This window comes from Lissotriton helveticus, chromosome 5_1, assembly GCF_964261635.1.
Source record: "Lissotriton helveticus chromosome 5_1, aLisHel1.1, whole genome shotgun sequence".
Classification (NCBI taxonomy): domain Eukaryota; kingdom Metazoa; phylum Chordata; class Amphibia; order Caudata; family Salamandridae; genus Lissotriton; species Lissotriton helveticus.
This window is the reverse complement of record NC_136065.1, coordinates 1,026,598,673-1,026,618,507: the sequence shown is the minus strand read 5'-3', so window position 1 is coordinate 1,026,618,507 and position 19,835 is coordinate 1,026,598,673. Positions and strand designations below refer to the sequence as shown.

The window sequence follows — 19,835 nt, the reverse complement described above, 5'->3', positions numbered from 1 at the left end:
TTCATAACTTTCAGGGGTACTGTCAAGCCTTTCAATTTTAAAACAGCAGGATGCTGGCAGGGAGGCCTGACGAATCGTACAGTGGGTGAGTATGTGCTGCTATGTTGGAGAGGCACTGGCAAGAGACAATTGTACTCTCCATAGGATATATTGGACGCCCCAGAGAATTGCCAAGTTTACACAGACACCACTGGGCTGTAAAAGTAGACGATAGGCATATGTTCGTTGATTGTCTGTAGCTAAAAGGATATTGGGAAGCCGTAAGTGACACTCTTGGCAAGATCGTTAATAGAACGATCAAGGTAAGACTGACTGATTCTAATGGGGATCAATCCACTTATCAATAAGTGGTTGAGAAGCCCCCGCAAACACTAGCGTTCTATTTAATACTGCTAGTTAAGAGAGAAATCTGTAAAAAAAAAAAAACATGGGTTTCAGCAGATCCACAGTTAGCCACAGACTGGTTTAAATTTGCAAACTAAGTGTGTCAAATGGATCTTGTGTGTGAGCCAAAGAGTTTAGATGTGGTATGGAATGATTTTCGGATATGGTATTCTGTCCGATGATTACACCTAAATGTTGTGGTGCCGGAGGTTAGTCCCCGGCTGATCGATTTGATTCACCTACTGTGAACAACTTGACAGCCTCACCTATCATGGACAGTCATAGGGGGTTATATTTGAAGCAGTGCTGATGGTGAAATTGGGACAAAAAAGTATTTCCCTGGACTTTTAAAGCACTTCTTTCAGACTAAAAAACTAGAAAGTAAAAGGTAGAAGGATGCCACAATGGCGGAATTGTGGCATTGGTCTGCTCTGAAAGCTAATAGTTAACAGAATTTGTCCCTTTGCACGGCACTTTGCTGTAATCTAGTGGAAGCGTTTAATTTTTTGTTCTTTTTTTGTTCAAAGCAAACTAACAACAACAACAAAACACTGCGTAGTTACAAAGGTTCAACCACCGACACTCCTGAACAAATATTAACTACTGGTATGACAAACTAGTGTCTTTTGCACAAGTTCACACCCTTTGCCTCAACGGTAGATAAGTGGTAAAGGATTTCTGTAATAATTTGGTTCACTTTGTGCATGTGAAACAGGGTGTGTGAATGTGCAAACATGTTTTGTACATGCAGACTGTATATGTACTGCAACTTCTCTCAGATCAGCTCACAAATAAAGCAGCATTATAATACTGGTCCTACCGAGGCTCCCAATCTATTAGCCAACGAGCTTCCACTCCAATCTCAACAAATACCAGGGCTTTAATTGGGCCGGGTTCGCCCTAAGTTTGCAGGGTATGCCCAGACGTGGGTCCCTTGCTCACTCTGGATTCAAGATAGCTGGCTGATGAGGATTATGAATCCGAAACTAGTCCCAGGATGCTTGTTTCCGGTCCAGGGAAGACATGGCTTGGCAGTTCGGGCAGGATTGTTCCCATGAGGCACAGGGTCAGACTGATTTTCATATGGCCATTTCTGAACTGGGGTTGTGGAGTGAGCTAAAAATGGTGATGGATTAAACCCAGATCAGTTGACTGGGGTGAGTGTTTGATGTGCTCAAACGCTCAGTCCATCATCCCTTTTGGTATTGTTTAGTTCGCCCTAAGTTGGCAGGGTATGCCCAGACGTGGGTCCCTTGCTCACTCTACCACTGGATTCAAGATAGCCTGGTTGATGAGGATTATGAATCCGAAACCGGTCCCAGGATACTTGTTTCCGGTCCAGGCAAGACATGGCTTGGCAGTTCGGGCTGGACTGTTCCCATGAGGCACAGGGTCAGACTGATTTGCATATGGCCATGTCTGAACTGGGGTGGTGGAGTGAGCTAAAAATGGTGATGGATTAAAACCAGATCAGTTGACTGGGGGTGAGTGTTTGATGTGCTCAAACACTCCGTTCATCATCCCCTTTGGTATCGCAGTGCTCAGCACCGGCAGTTTCTAAAACAAGGTGCTGAAACTGGTCCATATCGGGCTTTCCATTTTTGCTCTCGCCCTCAGTATGAGGGCTGACTTCAGCGAGTTATAACCCTTACCCAGTCTTTGATGGAATTTCGACGAGGCTGCTTTGTTATGTATTTTGTGCAGCCAGGATCGTGAGCTAGAATCAAGTAATGGTTATCCGAAACGCACACAGCGGAATCTGCAGGGGTAAGAGGTGTGCTGGGCAGAGCGCAGGCTCCAAATGTAACACCGAGGCAGGGATTAGCTGCTAAAGTCTGATGGTACATTTTCAGCTGATCAGACTAAAGGAGATATGTAAAACGGAGAATAAAGCATTCCGTAAAAACCCTTCTTTCTCCGCAGTTGGCTGTTTTGCACCCTGTGGGCTCACTGTCATTGCCGCTGGTCTAGGATGACCAGACGTCCCGGTTTTCTCCAGACGGTCCTGGTTTTTGGAGAATTGTCCCAGTGTCCTGAAACTTTTCTCCAAATTGCATGCCTAGGTTGAGTATGGCATGGGCACTAGTGTTAGGATGTGTGCTTGGTCACTTCTCACTGCTGGAGAAGATATGGCATGATGTAACTCCAAGTGGGCGACTCACCGTTCTTAAACCTCTTGGGAAGACTGTTTTTTTACATGACTTCTGGCATCTTGGCATTCAGTCTAGGGTGAGCAGACGTCCTGGATTGTCCTGGTTTTTCACGGACTGTGCCTGGGTCCTAAAACTTTTTTGCCAATTTAAATAGATATCTCGGTTTTTTAAGAGGGTCGGATGAGCGCTATCTGACACTGGGGTGCTTGCTTAATTTTCACCAGCTCTCTTCTCACATCAGGGATAGAAGTTCTGTGCTTGCTAAAGTCACCTGCTGTGCCTCCTCATTCTGGCAGCACAGCAAGCATTAAAGGGGCGTCAATGAGAATGCAATAGAGCACCAACCACAGTCGGGTCTACCCTCATGGTGAGGTCGTAAATGGTAGAGTTGGGAGCACTCCATGATCACCAATCTCTCTCTCTCTCTCGCTTAACATCAGAACCATATAGCCAAACTGACAGTGTGATTCTGTTCTATAACATAGCTATTCTGGATCCACCGCATATGCCCTTTAAATATATCTTTGCATGGGTTGTGGAACTGTAATCAAAGTTTGCAAAGTCGGGACACCTCCTTGCAAAAGTCTGCAATTGGTTTAGGATGTCACCACCACCTAATCTCTGGGATTCAAAATGTTCCTTCTCAAAATTGTGCCTGGATGGAGAGAAGTTATATACCATGGTCATGTACTTGTAGTAACACACGGACAGAGTTTCTATATCCGTAGGTTTAAGCACCACTGAAATCCTGTAAACAAAGTCAGATTCTCGTGCTGCTTAACATTACCAGCAGCCTTCAACTGTACTGGACTCCAGATCAGACTTCTAAGAAGGAAGATACGATTTGAAATCAAATATTAGGAGGGCAATTTATCAAACTGACAAAAGCTGCAATAATTTTAACCATGTGTCATTCGTCAAGGGGAAGTGCTCTGTATGATGAAAAATAGGTAGGATTATGGAAGAAAAAAAATCCACCCCCCCCCCCAAAAAAAAATCAAAGAAATCAGACATGAAGGAGCAGAGCACTAAGCTGTAGAAGGTGTAAAACTTAATACCCAGTAAAGTATATTTACAATGTACTCGGGCAGAACATTAAACATCAACTCAAAAATACACTTTTTTTTTTAAATACCTTCATGACCTCTGAAATCTGCTTCCACTCATCTGGTTTTGGGTCCGTTCCAGTTGGATTGTGTGCACAGGCATGGAGTACAAAAATGGAATACTCAGGAGCATCCTGGGAAAAGAAAATCAGAAAGCTGTTGAAAGGTTAATCTCTACAAAGATACTAACTCACGTTCGCAATGACACCAAAGTCTATTATTAAACAGACACTGTTGGACCTGATCCTTTTAGCAGGGTGATCCCCACATATTTTGCCTTCCTCCTGTATTTTGTCTGATCAGCTTGTTGGTTTCATGACTCTGGGCACTTTACCACTGCCGATCAGCGCTTAACTGCATGTGCTCTGACCTGTGAGACTGATCTACACCTGCTTGGCATATTTTATCTACCTGTAAGTCCCTTGTACAGTGGCATCCTATAAACCAAGGGCCTGTAAATTAAATGCTACGAGCGGGCCTGCAGCTGCAGCGCTGTTTGCACCACCCACAGACTTAGCCTTTCAAACCGGTCTCGGCCCTCTGCAGGGCCCGCATGCGCAGTTACTCCCACGGTGACTTGGCATTTAAAGTGCTTGGCAAATCTGAAAGTCCCCTTTTACTGCTTATAGGTCACCCCTAAGGTAGGCCCTAGGTAGACCTATGGGCAGGGTGCTGTGTAGGTAAAAAGGTAGAACTTGTGCCCTTGGTATGTGGCATGCCCTGGTAGTGACAAACAGCCTATTTTGTTTCTCACTGCTGTGAGGCTGCGCCTTTGATTGGTTTGCATTGGAAACTCCCCAATATGTGTTTGAGTGGAGTACAAGTACAGAGGCTCTGACCCCACGTTTTTAGACACTGCCTAGACTTGTAACCAGACACTGCTGGCTCTATAGATGGCACATTGCCAGGATGAACTGTTATGCTGCGAGAAGGAACTTTGCTTTGTTGTGCTGGCCTGCTGCTTCTTCTCTGCTTTGGTGCCAGAGTGCTCTCAGTGAGCTTGCTTGCAGCCCTCCAGGGTACTTGAGGCCAGCCAGGGGCTTTGGGGGCAATTCAGCCCATAGAGATCTGTTCCTGGAGGAAACTTATTTCTTAATATTATATATATATATATATATATATATATATATATATTTCTCTCATACTCTCTCTCTCTCCTCCTCGATAAGTCGGAGGAAACAGATGTTTAACTAGAGAAAGTAGAAAATATAAACTAGTATGAGTTAACACATTTACGATACTGTTGTTGATAGTTGCAGCCTCATGCTGTGAGCCACCTCACCGGATGACAGAAGATAGTTTGTAGCCTCTTGCATTACTGGGGGAACAGAGCTCTTGACTGGATGCTTGTGTACATCCAGAAGTAGCTGAAAGATCAGGAGATTGTAGAGGAAGGCTTTGCTTACAAACCAGATAATATTTTGGGAAGGTTCTCTCTCTCCCCTCCTCGATAAGTCGGAGGAAACAGATGTTTAACTAGAGAAAGTAGAAAATAGAAACTAGTATGAGTTAACACATTTACGATACTGTTGTTGATAGTTGCAGCCTCATGCTGTGAGCCACCTCACCGGATGACAGAAGATAGTTTGTAGCCTCTTGCATTACTGGGGGAACAGAGCTCTTGACTGGATGCTTGTGTACATCAAGAAGTAGCTGAAAGATCAGGAGATTGTAGAGGAAGGCTTTGCTTACAAACCAGATATTTTGGGGAGGTTGCCTTTCTTGACATCAACCCCAATACAGCTATTTTTGAAGTACTGCTGCAAGGAATTTGTTAAATGTTTTCAAATCTCTCCAGCGCTCATCCTTGACTCACTCTCTCAGCCAGGTGGAAACTTTATTCCCGATTAATTCCCAAAGTTCATAACCTTTTTGATTGTCGGGACATTTGTGATCAAATTCTTCCACAGGGCTCGAACTACCCTCCCAACCTCTTCCTCTTAATTGGAGGTACTGAACAATGAAGTCTATCTTGGCTAATTAACCGAGTCTTGCAATCTTCAGGCGGTTTCTATGTTATGTGTTAGATGTTTTCCACATAAATTGTTGCAGGCATCATAAATTCCATGAGAAGGGCTTGAGCAGGGAGCCGCTCCCTCCCAACTACACATTTATTTTTTTTAAGGGCCAAACTATATGAGTGTGGTGGGTTCGATGGTCAAAGAACATGGAGTATTATGTGTATGAAAATGGTTTAAAGAAACAATTTTTATTGAAATGGACATGGTTTTAATCCGCCAGTTTAATATATGTATGCCTTGGCAGTAAAAAAGGACTGTAGCTCAAAAACAGATTATTCGGAAAAAGTATTGTAATAAATGCACATTAGTACAGTGCAAAGGTCAAATTCCAAATAGTAACAAGGTACAGTAAAATTGACATGTGAAAAATATTATTTACTGCCTCACAGATTGCATACTACAATTACTTTAACACCGAAACAACCGTCCTAACGCTAATCAGGTTTTTCAATGACATTTTATATTAAGGCGTGAGTTTAACCCCACTACTCCCTCCTCCGCATCCTGGTTTGGATTAGACATCTTTCTAAAAAAAAAAAAAATCTACATATTTAAATGCCATGGCCTAAACCATATATGCAGAGTGCAATACACTATTGATTACAAATTATTGAGGAAGGGGAGGGCGACACAACTTACACGAGGTTTCCACAGTGATAATAAATAGCATATTACACTATGTGCTTCTACAACGCCTTGTCAGGGTTAGTAAGCGCTATATAATTACAATAACACTCTTTCAGTAAGCCGCCTTCTTCCATTGGTCTATTCAACATCATGCTTAAAAAAAACAAAAAAAAAAAAAAAAAAAAGACATAGGTGCCAGGGCCCTCGTCAGGAGGCCACTGCAGCTTGCACCACCCAATGCCCCTACCACTGCAGCCAGTGAGAGTACAAACACCACTACTACTCATCACACTGCTACAAGTGTGGCACTTCAGACCATTCCAGGTCACAAAGCTAGAAGAATGGCTTGGGTGGCAGGTATTTGTCATTTTGAATGTATATTTAATTAATACACAACTGCTGTGCTCATCCCTAAATAAAACGAGCATTGGCATAGCCAATAGGTCTCGCTTTCTGGACCTTATGTGTTTAGCCTGAATATTTGCCTATGTTGTATGTTGCCTATGTTGTAGAGCATAGTGGCTGCTGTGCATCATGTTGAAAAGTTATAATAAAAAGTGTTAAGCTTTTCTGTTACATTTATACAAGCAAGATGACATTATATACAACAGAACAACCTGATTTAAAAAAGATTTTAACATTGAAAATGTCTTCTATTTTCTTTGTAGTTGCACTTGGCACTGAGTGTTATTATGTGGAGTTATTTTATGTTGCATGTCGTAGAGTGTAATTATATGGCGTGTAACTATGTCGCACTGAGTGGTATTTTGTGGAGTGTATCTAGGTTGCCTTGATTATTGTGTAATTATGTGGTGTGTAATTATGTGGCACAGTGTGTAGTGTATTTATGTTGCATTGAATAGAGTAAGTATGTGATTTCTAATAATGTTGTAATGAGTGAAATCTACCAACAGACAGAATAAGGACATCCAGTCTAAATCTAGACAGCTCGCTTTCATTACTAAGTATAATTTGTACAGTAGCCATGTGCACAATGTGCTTCGAAAGAATTGGCACCTTCTTACTTCAGACAGCATCCCAAAAGATATTGTCCCCGCCAAACCTAAAGTGGTTTACAAAAGAGGACCCACTCTAAAAGATACTTTATGTCCAAGCTACGTTAAAACGAGGCACTATAACAAAACATGGCTTTAGAGAAACCCAATGGGTTCTATGTCTGTGGCAGGTGCTGTGTTTGTAAATTTGGAAAAAACAAAATTACCAGCTTTCATATAATCGTTCTAAACTATTTGAGATTAAAGAATTTATCAATTGTAATACCACTTTCACGATCTATGTTCTCATATGTTCCTGTGGGAAAACATATGTTGGTAGCAGTATTCGGTGCCTAAAAATATGTGTGCAGGAACATGTAAGGGCAATCAGGAATGGTGATTCAAAGTATTGAATTGAAGAGATTCTTATTGAGCGCAAACTTTGCCCAGTGGGCGTCAAGGCGCCTACATCAAGAAAATAACAGCTCGTCACCACATGTAGCATTCTGTCATTGGTAGGCCCTCCTGAAGAACCAAGTTTTAAGTTCCTTTTTAAACAGGTCAATTGAGGGTAGAGTTTTTATCTCAATTGGGATGGAGTTCCAAAGCTGCGGGGCAACAACTGAAAAGGCCCTAGCTCCCCATCTAGTCAGCCTAAAGCGGGGCACGACAAGTTGGAAGAGTCCAGCGGACCGAAGACCTCTTGTTGGAACGTAGCGAGTGAGTAAGGAACTAATCGCACTCGTTGATCCCTCCGTCAGAGCTCTATACGCCAAGCAGAGAATTTTAAAAGAAATTCTGTGCTGCACAGGAAGCCAGTGAAGGTCTTTCCTGGCCTTGGTGGCAGATGACGTCTTAGGAAGAGCCAAAACAAAGCGTGCAGCGGCATTCTGCACAATTTGCAGCCGATGTATAAGGCTCTTGTTAGACTCCATATACAGAGAGTTGCAATAGTCTAACCTGGAGCCAACAAGAGCGACTGCAACCTGTTTGCGCGCCTTGGGGGAGAGATAACCACGGATTCTGTTAAGTATCCTAATCACACCCTAGCACGTGGCCACGGTCCTGTTAGCTTGTAGGGACAGAGAGAGTGAGGTGTCGAATATCACACAAAGATTTCTGGCTGATTGGGATGGAGTGGGGCAGGTGCCAAGAGAGGAAGGCCACCACTCGCTCGACCAAACATCTTGGTCCTTCCCAAAGACCAGGACCTCTGTCTTTTCGCCGTTAAGCTTAAGGGAATTGATAGTCATCCAGTCTGCCACATACTGCATGCATACCCTAAAGCTGGAGGCGGATGTCATGACAGAGGAATGAGCCAGAGACACCATGATCTGGGTGTCATCGGCGTAGGACACCACCTCCATCCCCTGCGATCTTACTAGTCTAGCAAGGGGGGCCACATAGATGTTAAACAGGGTCGGGCTCAATGCCGACCCCTGTGGCACCCCACATTGCAAAGACTTGGCAGGGGAGAGGTAGTTCCCAAGCATTACTCTCTGCTCCCTTTCAAGAAGAAAGGAGTTCAAAAGACTCAGGGCCGGTCCAGTAACCCCTGCCTCCCTGAGCCGAGATGTTAAAATGGCGGGAGACAGGGTATCGAACGCGGCCGTGAGATCCAACAGGACCAGAACTGAAGTTTGGCCAGAGTCCACTTTGCGCCGGATGTTGTCGACCACAAGGGTAAGAGCGGACTCTGTGCTGTGGTGTTTTCGGAATCCGTGTTGTCTAAATATTCCGACTCATCGAGAAAAGAGAACAGGTGGAGGTTGAGATGCACCTCCAATATTTTTGCTGGAGCAGGGAGAAGGGAGATAGGCCTGAAGTTTTTAAGAAGGCCGGGATCGAGGGACGGTTTTTTAAGGAGAGGCTTCACAATAGCCTTCTTCCATACAGATGGAAAAGAGCCCTGGACAATGGCTTTATTCATGGCCACAAGCATGGGAGGAAGAAGACTGCTTCTACACTCTTTAAGTTTTTTAAGAGGTAGAGGATCCATGGGGGAAGCGGATTTAATCCTGTCAAGTAGGAGGTTCAGTCCCTCCAGAGACAAGGGAGGAAACTCCGTAAGTGATTTGGGAGTGTCTTTACCTAAAGAGTCAAGATTTGATATGACAGGAGGGATGTTCTGATCTAAAGAGTGGCAATGGGCTTCCAAAGAGACATGAATGTCCAGGATCTTCTTATGGAAAAAGTCTGAGATATTATTGTATAGTTCCTGCGAACTGACTACAGGATCAGGGAGTTGAAGGGAGCATAGCGAATCAGCGATTTTAAAAAGCTCCCTAGAAGATGTGAGAGAGCTGGTAAGACTGGAAAAGTACTCCTGCTTCTCCATGACCACTCTCTGTTTATACTCCCGCAGTGCAGACTTGTGAGCCTCTCGATCATTAGGGTCCCAAGATTTCCTCCACCTTCTCTCACTGCTCCTGCATCCCTGCCTCAAAAGTCTCAGCTGGTCAGAGAACCAAGGTGCCGTGGACTTCCGCCGGGCTACATAACGCAGAGATGCAGGGGCAAGCTTTTCCACTGCATTGGAAATAGAATCCATCAGATCTTGAGCTGCCTTGGCTGCGTCTTTCCGGGAGAGAGATTCAGTAGAGGAGACCAGAGAGGTAAGAGCCTCATCCGTGATGTTCCTAAAATTTCTCCTAAAAGTAAGTGAAGAGGTAGCCTGGGTGCCAGAACAAGGGACAGGAAGAGCAAATTCCAATGGTACTGCAAAGTGGTCTGTCCAGACCAGCGGCAGAGGGGGGCCAGTAGAGAGTCTCAGGTCATTAGAAAATACCCCGTCAAGTATATGACCAGCCTTATGAGTGGGACTATTCACAAGTTGGAGAAGGTCACAGGCTCCAAGTGACTCAACCAATGATAAAGTATCTTTTGAGTTGGCCTCATCGAGATGAAAATTAAGATCACCTAAGATGGTGAGACAGGGCTTACCAAAGTAGGGTTAGAGAATTCTTAGTAAGTCCGAAGAGAAGCCAGATCTAGGACCCGGCGGCCTATAAATCAAAATCCCTGTGAAAGAGGCCGATGGGGCACACGTGATACAAAAATAAAAAGCTTCAAACCGATCTTGAGGCATGGATAGTGATTTGATCGTGCAGGGAAGAGAGGATTTTAAGAGAATAGCAATTCCTCCTCCTCTGCGCAACAATCTATCCTGCCTATGCAGGGAATAGCCACCAGTAATGGCCATAAGCAAATCGTGACAGGAGATGTCAGAGGCCCAGGTCTCCGTAATGAACACCCAGTCCGGCTGTCGCTCATCCACAAAATCGTGAAAGGCCACGTTATGCTTGATGAGTGAACGCGCATTGATAAGAAAGCCAGATCTCAAGGAAGTAACAGGCTGTTCTTGAGGGAGAAGGGGTTTAATAGGGTCAGTAGATGAGAAATGAAAAGAAACTGAACATGTCATACAACGATGAGAGTGCAGTATCCCTTCAGGCGAGAAACGATGTAAACAAAGTTGAAAGCTTGGTTTACAAGAGAGGAAATCAGATATGGAATATTGCCTAATTACCTCAGAGAGTAAAGATGTAGTAAAAGCCGGGTCCAGCCCGACCTGCAGCCCGTCCTCAGCGCGGACGGGCGCAGACAGGCTGAACTCAGGCGTAACTCCGGCGTCAGTCTGGCATCCCCGCTGCGCGTTACCGCTGCGCGCAGGCATGGCTGACTTTATATTTGCCTCGCAAGAAGAAAGCGGACTAGAGCGCGCGATGTCAGCCCCTCACCCAATATGGCCGCCAACGAGACGGGGGCAAAGGACCCGCGAAATGCGGTGCTTTCCACAAATTATAGTGCGGGTGAGATGACAGCAGTGGGGGTATGCGTGGCCGGCATTAAAAGCAGGGGTAAGTGTCCAAAAGAAATCACAACTAAAATGACAAAACGGGAATTAAAATTCAAGAGCTGCAAATGACAGGCGCTGCTGCAAATAGTGCGCTAAAGCTGAGTAGGGCGAGCTGCACGATTTGCCTGCCTTTATACTCGCCTCGCAAGAAGAAAGCGGACTAGAGCGCGCGATGTCTGCCCCTCACCCAATATGGCCGCCAACGAGACTGGGGCAAAGGACCCGCGAAATGCGGTGCTTTCCACAAATTATAGTGCGGGTGAGATGACAGCAGTGGGGGTATGCGTGGCCGGCATTAAAAGCAGGGGTAAGTGTCCAAAAGAAATCGCAACTAAAATGACAAAACGGGAATTAAAATTCAAGAGCTGCAAATGACAGGCGCTGCTGCGAATAGTGCGCTAAAGCCGAGTATCCCATGGCTAACCATATCTGTACAGAACACCCAAATGAGAGGACCATTGAGTTTCATGCCATTGATCATGTAAAAGCTAATGAAAGAGGTGGCAATAGAGAGTTGGATCTCCGACAATTGGAATCAAAATGGATTTGCCGTCTGAGAAGTGTCCAATATGGGCTAAATCAAAACAATGAGTTTCATTATTTCTTGTAACAACAGATGCCAAGATCTCCAGAAGGACTCACTGTACATTGTGTATTGAATAATGTGACTGCAGTTGTAACAAATTTGCTCTAACTCAGTGGTGAGTGGGCTGTGGCAGGGCTTCTCATTGCTTTTTGCATGCGCTTTTGGAGACTGTGGTGCTGCACCGGGAGCGTGCATTTTTAATCTGTGTGTGAAAACTGTAAATCTGTAATTTTAAAAGCAAATCTTTTAGCCTGGACCTACCTGATTAGGAGGGCACGAGTCTGTGCTAAATAGCCTGTTCTCAATTTCTTCCTTCCCCGCCCAGGTCCGACGCGGTGAATAGCACCATTGCGCGGAGGGCGAGGTAGGGTAGAGAAAGGCACTTCCGGTCGGCTGGGGGGACGGGTACCGTTCTAGTTGCCAGCCCATGAGTCAGTCGGTAGAGATTTAAGGCACAGTCAGTGGGACCTTGATTGTGGCAAGTGGGCTGTGGCAGGGCTTCTCACTGCTATTTGCATGCGCTTCTGAAGACTGTGGTGCTGCACCGGGAGCGTGCATTTTTAATCTGTGTGTGAAAACTGTAAATCTGTAATTTTAAAAGCAAATCTTTTAGCCTGGACTTACCTGATTAGGAGGGCACAAGTCTGTTCTAAATAGCCTGTTCTCAATTTCTTCCTTCCCCGCCCCGGTGAATAGCACCGTTGCGCGGAGAGTGAGGTAGGGTAGAGAAAGACACTTCCGGTCTGCTGGGGGGACGGGTAGCGTTCTAGTCGCGAGCCCATGATTCAGCCGGTAGAGATTTAAGGCGAATGCTTAGCGACCGCGCAGCGGACGCGCCGGCGGCGCGCCAAAGGCAAGCCCGTGTGCGCCCGTCCGCGGCCGGGGACAGGGGCCAGGACCTTTGGTCAAAATAAGAGGAGTCTACAGTATGATAGGCCGGAGCTGCTGGCCTTATGCCCCCACATAGATAGGAGGTGTAAACACAATATGTTGGCTACTCAAAGCAGCGGCTGCCGGCACTGTTCATGTAGCTGGATGTCAGACTACGCTAGGAAGCCAGGAGAAGCGATACTGTGCGGAGGTCTACTGAATTGTAGATCTCTCTGTAAGCATAAAATAGAAAATCGCTGATCTGCTGGTAGATCGGAAATTAGACTCTGTTTTTGACTGAGATATGGTTGGACACTAACTCCGATCCAGATATAATAGAGGCACTCCCCTCCGGCTACACCATAGTGAGTTTTGATAGAGCTGTGGGGAGAGGAGGCGGGATCGCGGTGATTTTCAGATCCTCCCTTGAATGTTCCATAGAACCGGTCATAATATCTGATAGTGAGACAGGGTCTTTTTCCTTAAAGCTAAGCCCTAACCTGATGGTGAAAGGGCTCTTGATCTATAGACCCCCCCCCAGTCCCGCCACCCGCTTTCTACTAAATCTATCGGAGGGCATTGCCCACTTAGCATTAAGGCATGATAAGCTCTTGGTACTGGGGGATCTGAACTTTCACTTAGAAGACCCCTTGAACAAGGAAGCTTTAAACTTACACCAGGACCTACAGTCATTCCATTTACATTTAAAATCACTCGCCCCACCCATCAGCACGGACACCTACTTGATCCGGTGTTCGCCAACTGGGAGGATGTTGAAGTATATACACCGCTCCCAGTTCCTTGGTCAGATCACTTCCTGGTACCAGTGGTGATTAGGTTACCAGAGAGTGAAAATCGTAAGGCAGGGAATATCACTCACTCAACTAGGAAGTGGAAAACCTTTGTTCAGGTGGATTTTATTACAGAGCTGACAGAGGGCGGCCCTCCAGGTGGATCTGACTGTGACACCGCCTGTAGGAACCTGGAGAGATGCTTAATAAAGGCGCTCGATAAGGTGGCGCCGTTGCTCTTAAATAAAGCTGGGAGCAGGGAGCACAAAACTGCTCCTTGGTTCACCCAGATGCTAAACTGCATAAAAGCTGAATGTAAACGTCTGGAGAGGAAATTGAGAAAGGGCTTTCATAATCAGGATAGACTGTCATATAGGGTGCACCAGAGGAAATATCAAGGACAGTTGAGACAGGCCAAGGCCACTTACTATAAGGCTAAAATCGGAATGGCCGAGAATTCGACCAAAGAACTTTTTCAAATATACACGGAAATCTCCTCCTTGGCAGAGACGGCCACCCCTAGCAGTTGTGATCCAGAGAACTGTAACCGTATCGCTACCTACTTCTCTGAGAAGGTAGAGGTGATTTACTCATCCTTCTCTGGGACTGTAATGCGAGGGACAGACTATGAAGAACCGATGACAGAGCCTAAGATAGCGCCTAGACTAAACAATTTCATCGTTCCCACTCCGGAGACCCTTAAAAGTATCTGCTTCAGTGTTAAATCTGGGTCGCCCAGAGATCCAGCCCCTGCTAAGGTGATGTCGGACAGTCTGGCTATTCTCGAACCATTTATTAGACATGTGTTGGGTGTCTCATTTAGCTTGCATACGCTGCCTGAAAACTGGAAACGTGCCATCGTTCTTCCAGTCAGGAAGAAGCCAAACATTAGTCTGGACAAACTAGACAACCTTAGACCGATCTCGCTTCTGCCTTTCCTGGCAAAGGTAGCGGAGAAGGTGGCCAACCGTCAACTCATGTTACATCTGGAAGACTCTGGCCTCTTCCACCCGACGCAATCTGGGTTTCGGGCAGGGTATTCAACAGAAACTTCCCTGCTAAGAGCTACAGAAACCATCAGGCAGGGGGCAGACGCGGGACACACTATGGCTCTAATAATGTTGGATCTGAGTGCAGCCTTCGACACTGTAGTGCTTTACGCCTTGCTGCAGTGTCTGAATAAAGGAGGTGTCTCGGGATCTACCCTAAAATGGCTAAAGTCCTTCCTGACTGGATGTAGCTTTCAGGTCAGGCTGGGTGCGGTCCACTCCAGAGATATTAAATTGCAGCAGGAGGTGCCTCCGCCCTGAGTCCCACACTGTTTAATTTATATATGGCGCAGTTGGCAGAGATAGTGCAGGGCTATGGAGTGGGGGTGGTCTCCTATGCGGATGACACCCAGCTGCTGATCTCCCTATCACAGGCTCCTGGGATTGCTGCATCCAACTTTAGGGCTTGCATGCAGGAGCTTGCCTCCTGGATGGATAAGATCTGTCTTAAAAACTGAATGGCAGCAAAACTGAGGTACTGGTGGTGGGGGGGCAGTACTGCGAGCTGGTTTACGGAGTGGTGGCCCTTGAGCTTAGGTCCAACCCCTGTACCGTGTACTGAGGCGAAAAACCTGGGGGTTTGGGTTGACCCAACTCTCTCTTACGAAGGGCACATAAGAAGGGTAGTTGGTAAGTGTTTTGGCGTGTTGAAAACTATGCGTAATACTCTAGATCTTCTACCGATAGGGGCAAGAAAGACCATGGTACATGCGCTCAGAACGTCACGTCTCGATTATGCCAACATACTATATCTTGGGGCCACGGATAAGAGTATTGGTCGACTGCAGGTTCTGCAAAATGCGGCTGCGCGGCTGGTTCTCAATCAGCCTAGGAAGGCGGCTTCTAAAAAAGCCCTCAATGCATTGCACTGGTTGCCAGTGAAGGAAAGAGTTATGTTCAAGACACTATGTACTTGTCATCTTAACAATGCTTGTCCGTCTTATCTAAGTGACTTAATTGCCGGATATGAGCCTAGGAGGTCCCTGAGATCTGCTGGCTCCGGACTATTGGTGATCCCTAAGGTAAAGAAGACCAGGATGGGAGGTCCCTCTTTCCGGGTCCGGGGCGCACAGAATTGGAATAAGCTCCCACTAAAACTCAGGCTGGAAAGTTCCGAGATCAAGTTCAGAAAGTTGCTGAAAACCTACTTATTCTCTGTAAAGATCTCTGCTGAGATGATCTGCGTCTCCCTCTCACCCAGCGCGGTGACACGCCGAGATGGCGTAACCATGCGCTCTATAAATGTCATTATTATTATTATTATTATTTTCAAAGGCTAAGATTCACAACTTGTGTTTATTTCTGTAATTTATAGATATGGAAGTACGGTATATATGAACACAATGATGCATTTAATAGCTTGATAAAAACGCAACTCTGTGTTTTAACTTAAAGGTTGGGAATCACAGTTCAGGTTTATTTTTCTGAAATACATCATCAAAATCTGGTTACTTGGGATTATTCTGTGATTTTGTCAAATGTTTCCATTTTTTGTTATAACATGCTTCATACTATTATCGGTTAATTGCACTCATGGACGTTGAAGCAAAATATTTCGCATCACTAATCCTGGAGGACCTGGTAGAATGGTCAAATGTAAACGGGCTGATTCCATTAAACCAAACCGGATTCCGTAAAGGATGTGGCACTACAACAAATATTTTAGCCCTTGCCACAATAGCTGATAAATGCAAACCCCAGCGAAGACCACTACAATTGTGCTTTATAGACTTCAAATCCGCATTTGATCGAGTGAATCGCGGGTTATTATGGACCAAACTACAGAAACTGGGTCTCCCGGAAACAATATTACGTCCCATTATACAACTGTACACGCACACGTGGGTCCGTGTGAAAATGGCAAAAGGTACTAAATTATCCAAAAAGATACAAACTGAGATTGGATTAAAACAAGGCTGTGTATTAGCCCCCCACTTATTCAACCTTTTTATGGCAGACCTCTCACCCAGACTGGATCAAGCAAACACACATCCACCGCGTTTGGGAATATTGCCCATAACGCACCTCTCGTATGCAGACGACATAGTTTTGTTCAGCCTGACCGGTGTAGGTCTACAGAGAGCACTTAATGAACTCCTGATGTTTGCTAATACCAACGCACTGGAGATTAACAATACTAAAACAAAAACGATGTCACTTACGAACAGCATACGCTATCAGCATCAATTCAAAATGGGAGAGACATGCCTCGGAAGACTAAGTACCTACAAGTACTTGGGGGTATACATAGACAAAAGACAACTTTCAATTTCAGAAAAAATATCTTGAAAAAAAAGGAAATGGAATTATTTTTGCTTGTTGTGCTATCGTAAAAAAGCTATATGGTCCTTCACTAACGCCACTAGTTTCCGTGATGGCCGCGAAGCTACTACCTCAATAACCTATGCAAGAATAGTGTTAAATGGTAAGGATGGAAAAATCCTAGACTCGTTACAAGTAAAGGCCTACAAAAAAGTCTTCAGTCTACCAGTCAGCAGGTCCGGAGCAGGTCCGACTGGAATTCGGTCTTATCAAGCAGGATATTGGAAGAAAATACACCGTGATTAAAACTTGGTTTAAACTGTGGCAGAATCGATCGAATATACTGAACGACGCTTTGTGGCAAGCCCAGGATGATCCAAACTCAAGCTACGGCAAATTTTTGAAAATGGCTTTCAAGGATACTGAGACAATGGATCTATGGGCAAAGAACCCGTCCTTCAAAATCTTCCGTAGCTTAACAAACAAATCGGCAAAATTACAATCATCATTGGAAGACAAAGGTACCCTAGCAAAAAGATCTCACGGCTGGATGGTTCTGCAGTCCTATACATCACTCCGACCAGCGGAATATCTCGGTGCAACATATTCGCCCCTCTTGAAACGTAAGCTAATGACAATTAGATTCGGGGTTTTACCAAGCTTGGCTGAACAACCATCATGGAAGTATACTGACGTCAAATCTTGTGGCTTATGTGGTGAAACCCGGCAAGATATTATCCATCTAATATGTGTCTGCCCCAGTTTAAAAACGAAACGCGTTGCACTACTAAAAACGGAATTCGAACTTGTAGATCTGCAATCATTAGAGGACTTGGCACTACAGACCCTCAGCTGACCTGTAAAATGATGAAATTCCTATTGTTTTATGAGAAAAACTATGTGACACGTTCAAAACAATAATGTTTAAAACTTTATTGCAATTGTATAACAAAATGTTAAAATGTTACATATGTCACTATGAGCAATATGATTATAATATGATGTGGCAGAATTATGAACATATTTTAAATTGGCATCACGAGAAGGATACTATTTTTGGTTTTAGGACTGAATAATTAATATGTTGATTTAAAAAAACAAAAAAACTTTTTTTTTTATTTCAAAAGATTTTATTAGCAAATTTTTAATATATACATACAGTACAGTGGTAGCGTTGCCTCGCGGGCTCCGTAGGGGTTACAACGGGCTTGGCGGGCTCGCTTGTGTATGCACGCTGTGAGTCGTTGCACCCTTGTACATGGAGATGAAGAGATGAAAAGAATCGGGTGAAAGGAAAGGGAAGGGAAGGGGTGGAGATAGAGACAGTTTGTCGCTTGGTTCTGCTGTGCCAAAAACACAGGTGGTCGGCGGTGGGATCTGGCCCTCTCACGGGGGTTCGTAAGTTCCCAGGTGTCTGTCAAGGGATGCCCACATTTCGTTTCTCGCCGTATGGTTGTGGGCCAACAAAAAAACTTTTTTATCATTTTATAGGGATATCATATTTGTACTATGACATTGTTATGGTTTTAAATAACTTAAACAATAAAGACTTACACTATTACACTATTCATACCATGAAAAAATATGTTTGTGATATAGCTAGAAGTGTACGTTTTATTTTGCAATATGTATCACATGGATAATTTTTTAACTGGATCGTTTGACGTTTGCCGAATACAAAATCAGTATTTTTGCAAAACACATTACGATGGGCGATACGTATTTCCATAGCTTTTATTATTTTCATTGAGTATGTTAGTTATGGCTTATTTTTTTAACACATGTCTCTCAATATGACCCAATCTCGTCACTATTATTCTGGAATTTGCTTCAAGAAAACAGACATGATTCCGCCTTGGTTCATTTATTGTTCTGTCATTCTCTTTAATAATTTAATTTTTTAACCTGGCCTTATGTAAAACTACTGACCGTTTTTTTTTCTGTTTGAGGAGACCTGTGCTGTGTATTTTTCCCGTTTAATAATGGCCGATATACTTTTCTGTTAGGTTGCAACCATGGCAACATACATATTTCTGTGGTTAGTGAATACGGTGCTTTTCTTAAGAATACAGACATGCGATAGGTTTTGATTAGTCTTTGTTTGGTTTTATTTAGAATGTTTGTGGCACACCTTTTTTTTTGCTTTATTGGCAGATATTCTTTTCGGTGTAGACAGACCCATGTTGTGTACATTTTCCCATTTCAAAATGGCCGATAAGCTTTTCTGTGAGGTCGTAACCATGGCAACATACACGATTCCGGGGTGTTGCTTTTCTTAAGAACACAGACATACTACAGCCACGTTTTAGTTATGTCTGGTGATTATATCGAGTATTTTCTGCAGCGAACTTTTTTTATGGGCGGTTATACTTTTTTGTATAGACAGATCCACGGTGTGTGTATTTTCCCATCTCAAAATGGCCGACATGTTTTTCTTGTCAGGTCGTAACTATGGTAATACATATACTTATGGTGTTTTCGTCAATATCCACGCACAGGTGTTCTGACTTCAATAATTAATTACCGCTATAAAATGGGTCGGTTTGCAACAGTTATTTTGCTGCTACCTGACCGCGGACGCTATCTTTCGTCTCTGGCTACCATGCCTTATAACGGCGAGTCTGGGCTGTCGTTTTTGGATAATTGGGGCTGTGCTTTGTGTTGGCTATTTTAAGTTAGGGATATTTGTGACTACATCAGAGTATTTCTTTCTTTAACTGCGACTCTGATTTTGTGCTTTGGTAATTAAGGCTACATGTTTATTAACTATTAAGTAGACTGAGTGTTACGATATTATCTAATTGATTTTCCGTTTTTCTTTTATTTTTTGTTTTTTCCCCCACAGTTTAAACAAGTCATAGTTTGAACTTGACAGGTACATTTAATTTCTTTAGACGTTTTCATTTTCTATTTTCTTTGGGCAACACATCTGGAGATATGTTTATGTGCATCTTTATTTATATTGTAAGGATCACGGAGGTCTCTTCGTTATTATACTTCAGTAAAGTGTACAGGATGAGGTCATTTTCTGAGAATTTTGATATTTTCAATCATAAATCATTCCTCATGATCATGTGTTACATATTGTGGTATATATAGAAACAGCGGAATTTAAGAATACACATTGAAAAA

General features: G+C 44.1%; 1 protein-coding gene across 1 annotated transcript in view; it reads right to left on the bottom strand.

Annotated features, from left to right (window-relative positions):
- The window catches only part of GOT1 (glutamic-oxaloacetic transaminase 1), a 153,147-nt gene that overhangs the window by 37,661 nt on the left and 95,651 nt on the right, over positions 1-19,835 (bottom strand). Inside the window, exon 5 of the mRNA XM_078643557.1 lies at positions 3,673-3,777. Coding sequence (XP_078499683.1) covers positions 3,673-3,777 — 105 coding nt within the window. The remainder of the gene's footprint in view (positions 1-3,672; positions 3,778-19,835) is intronic.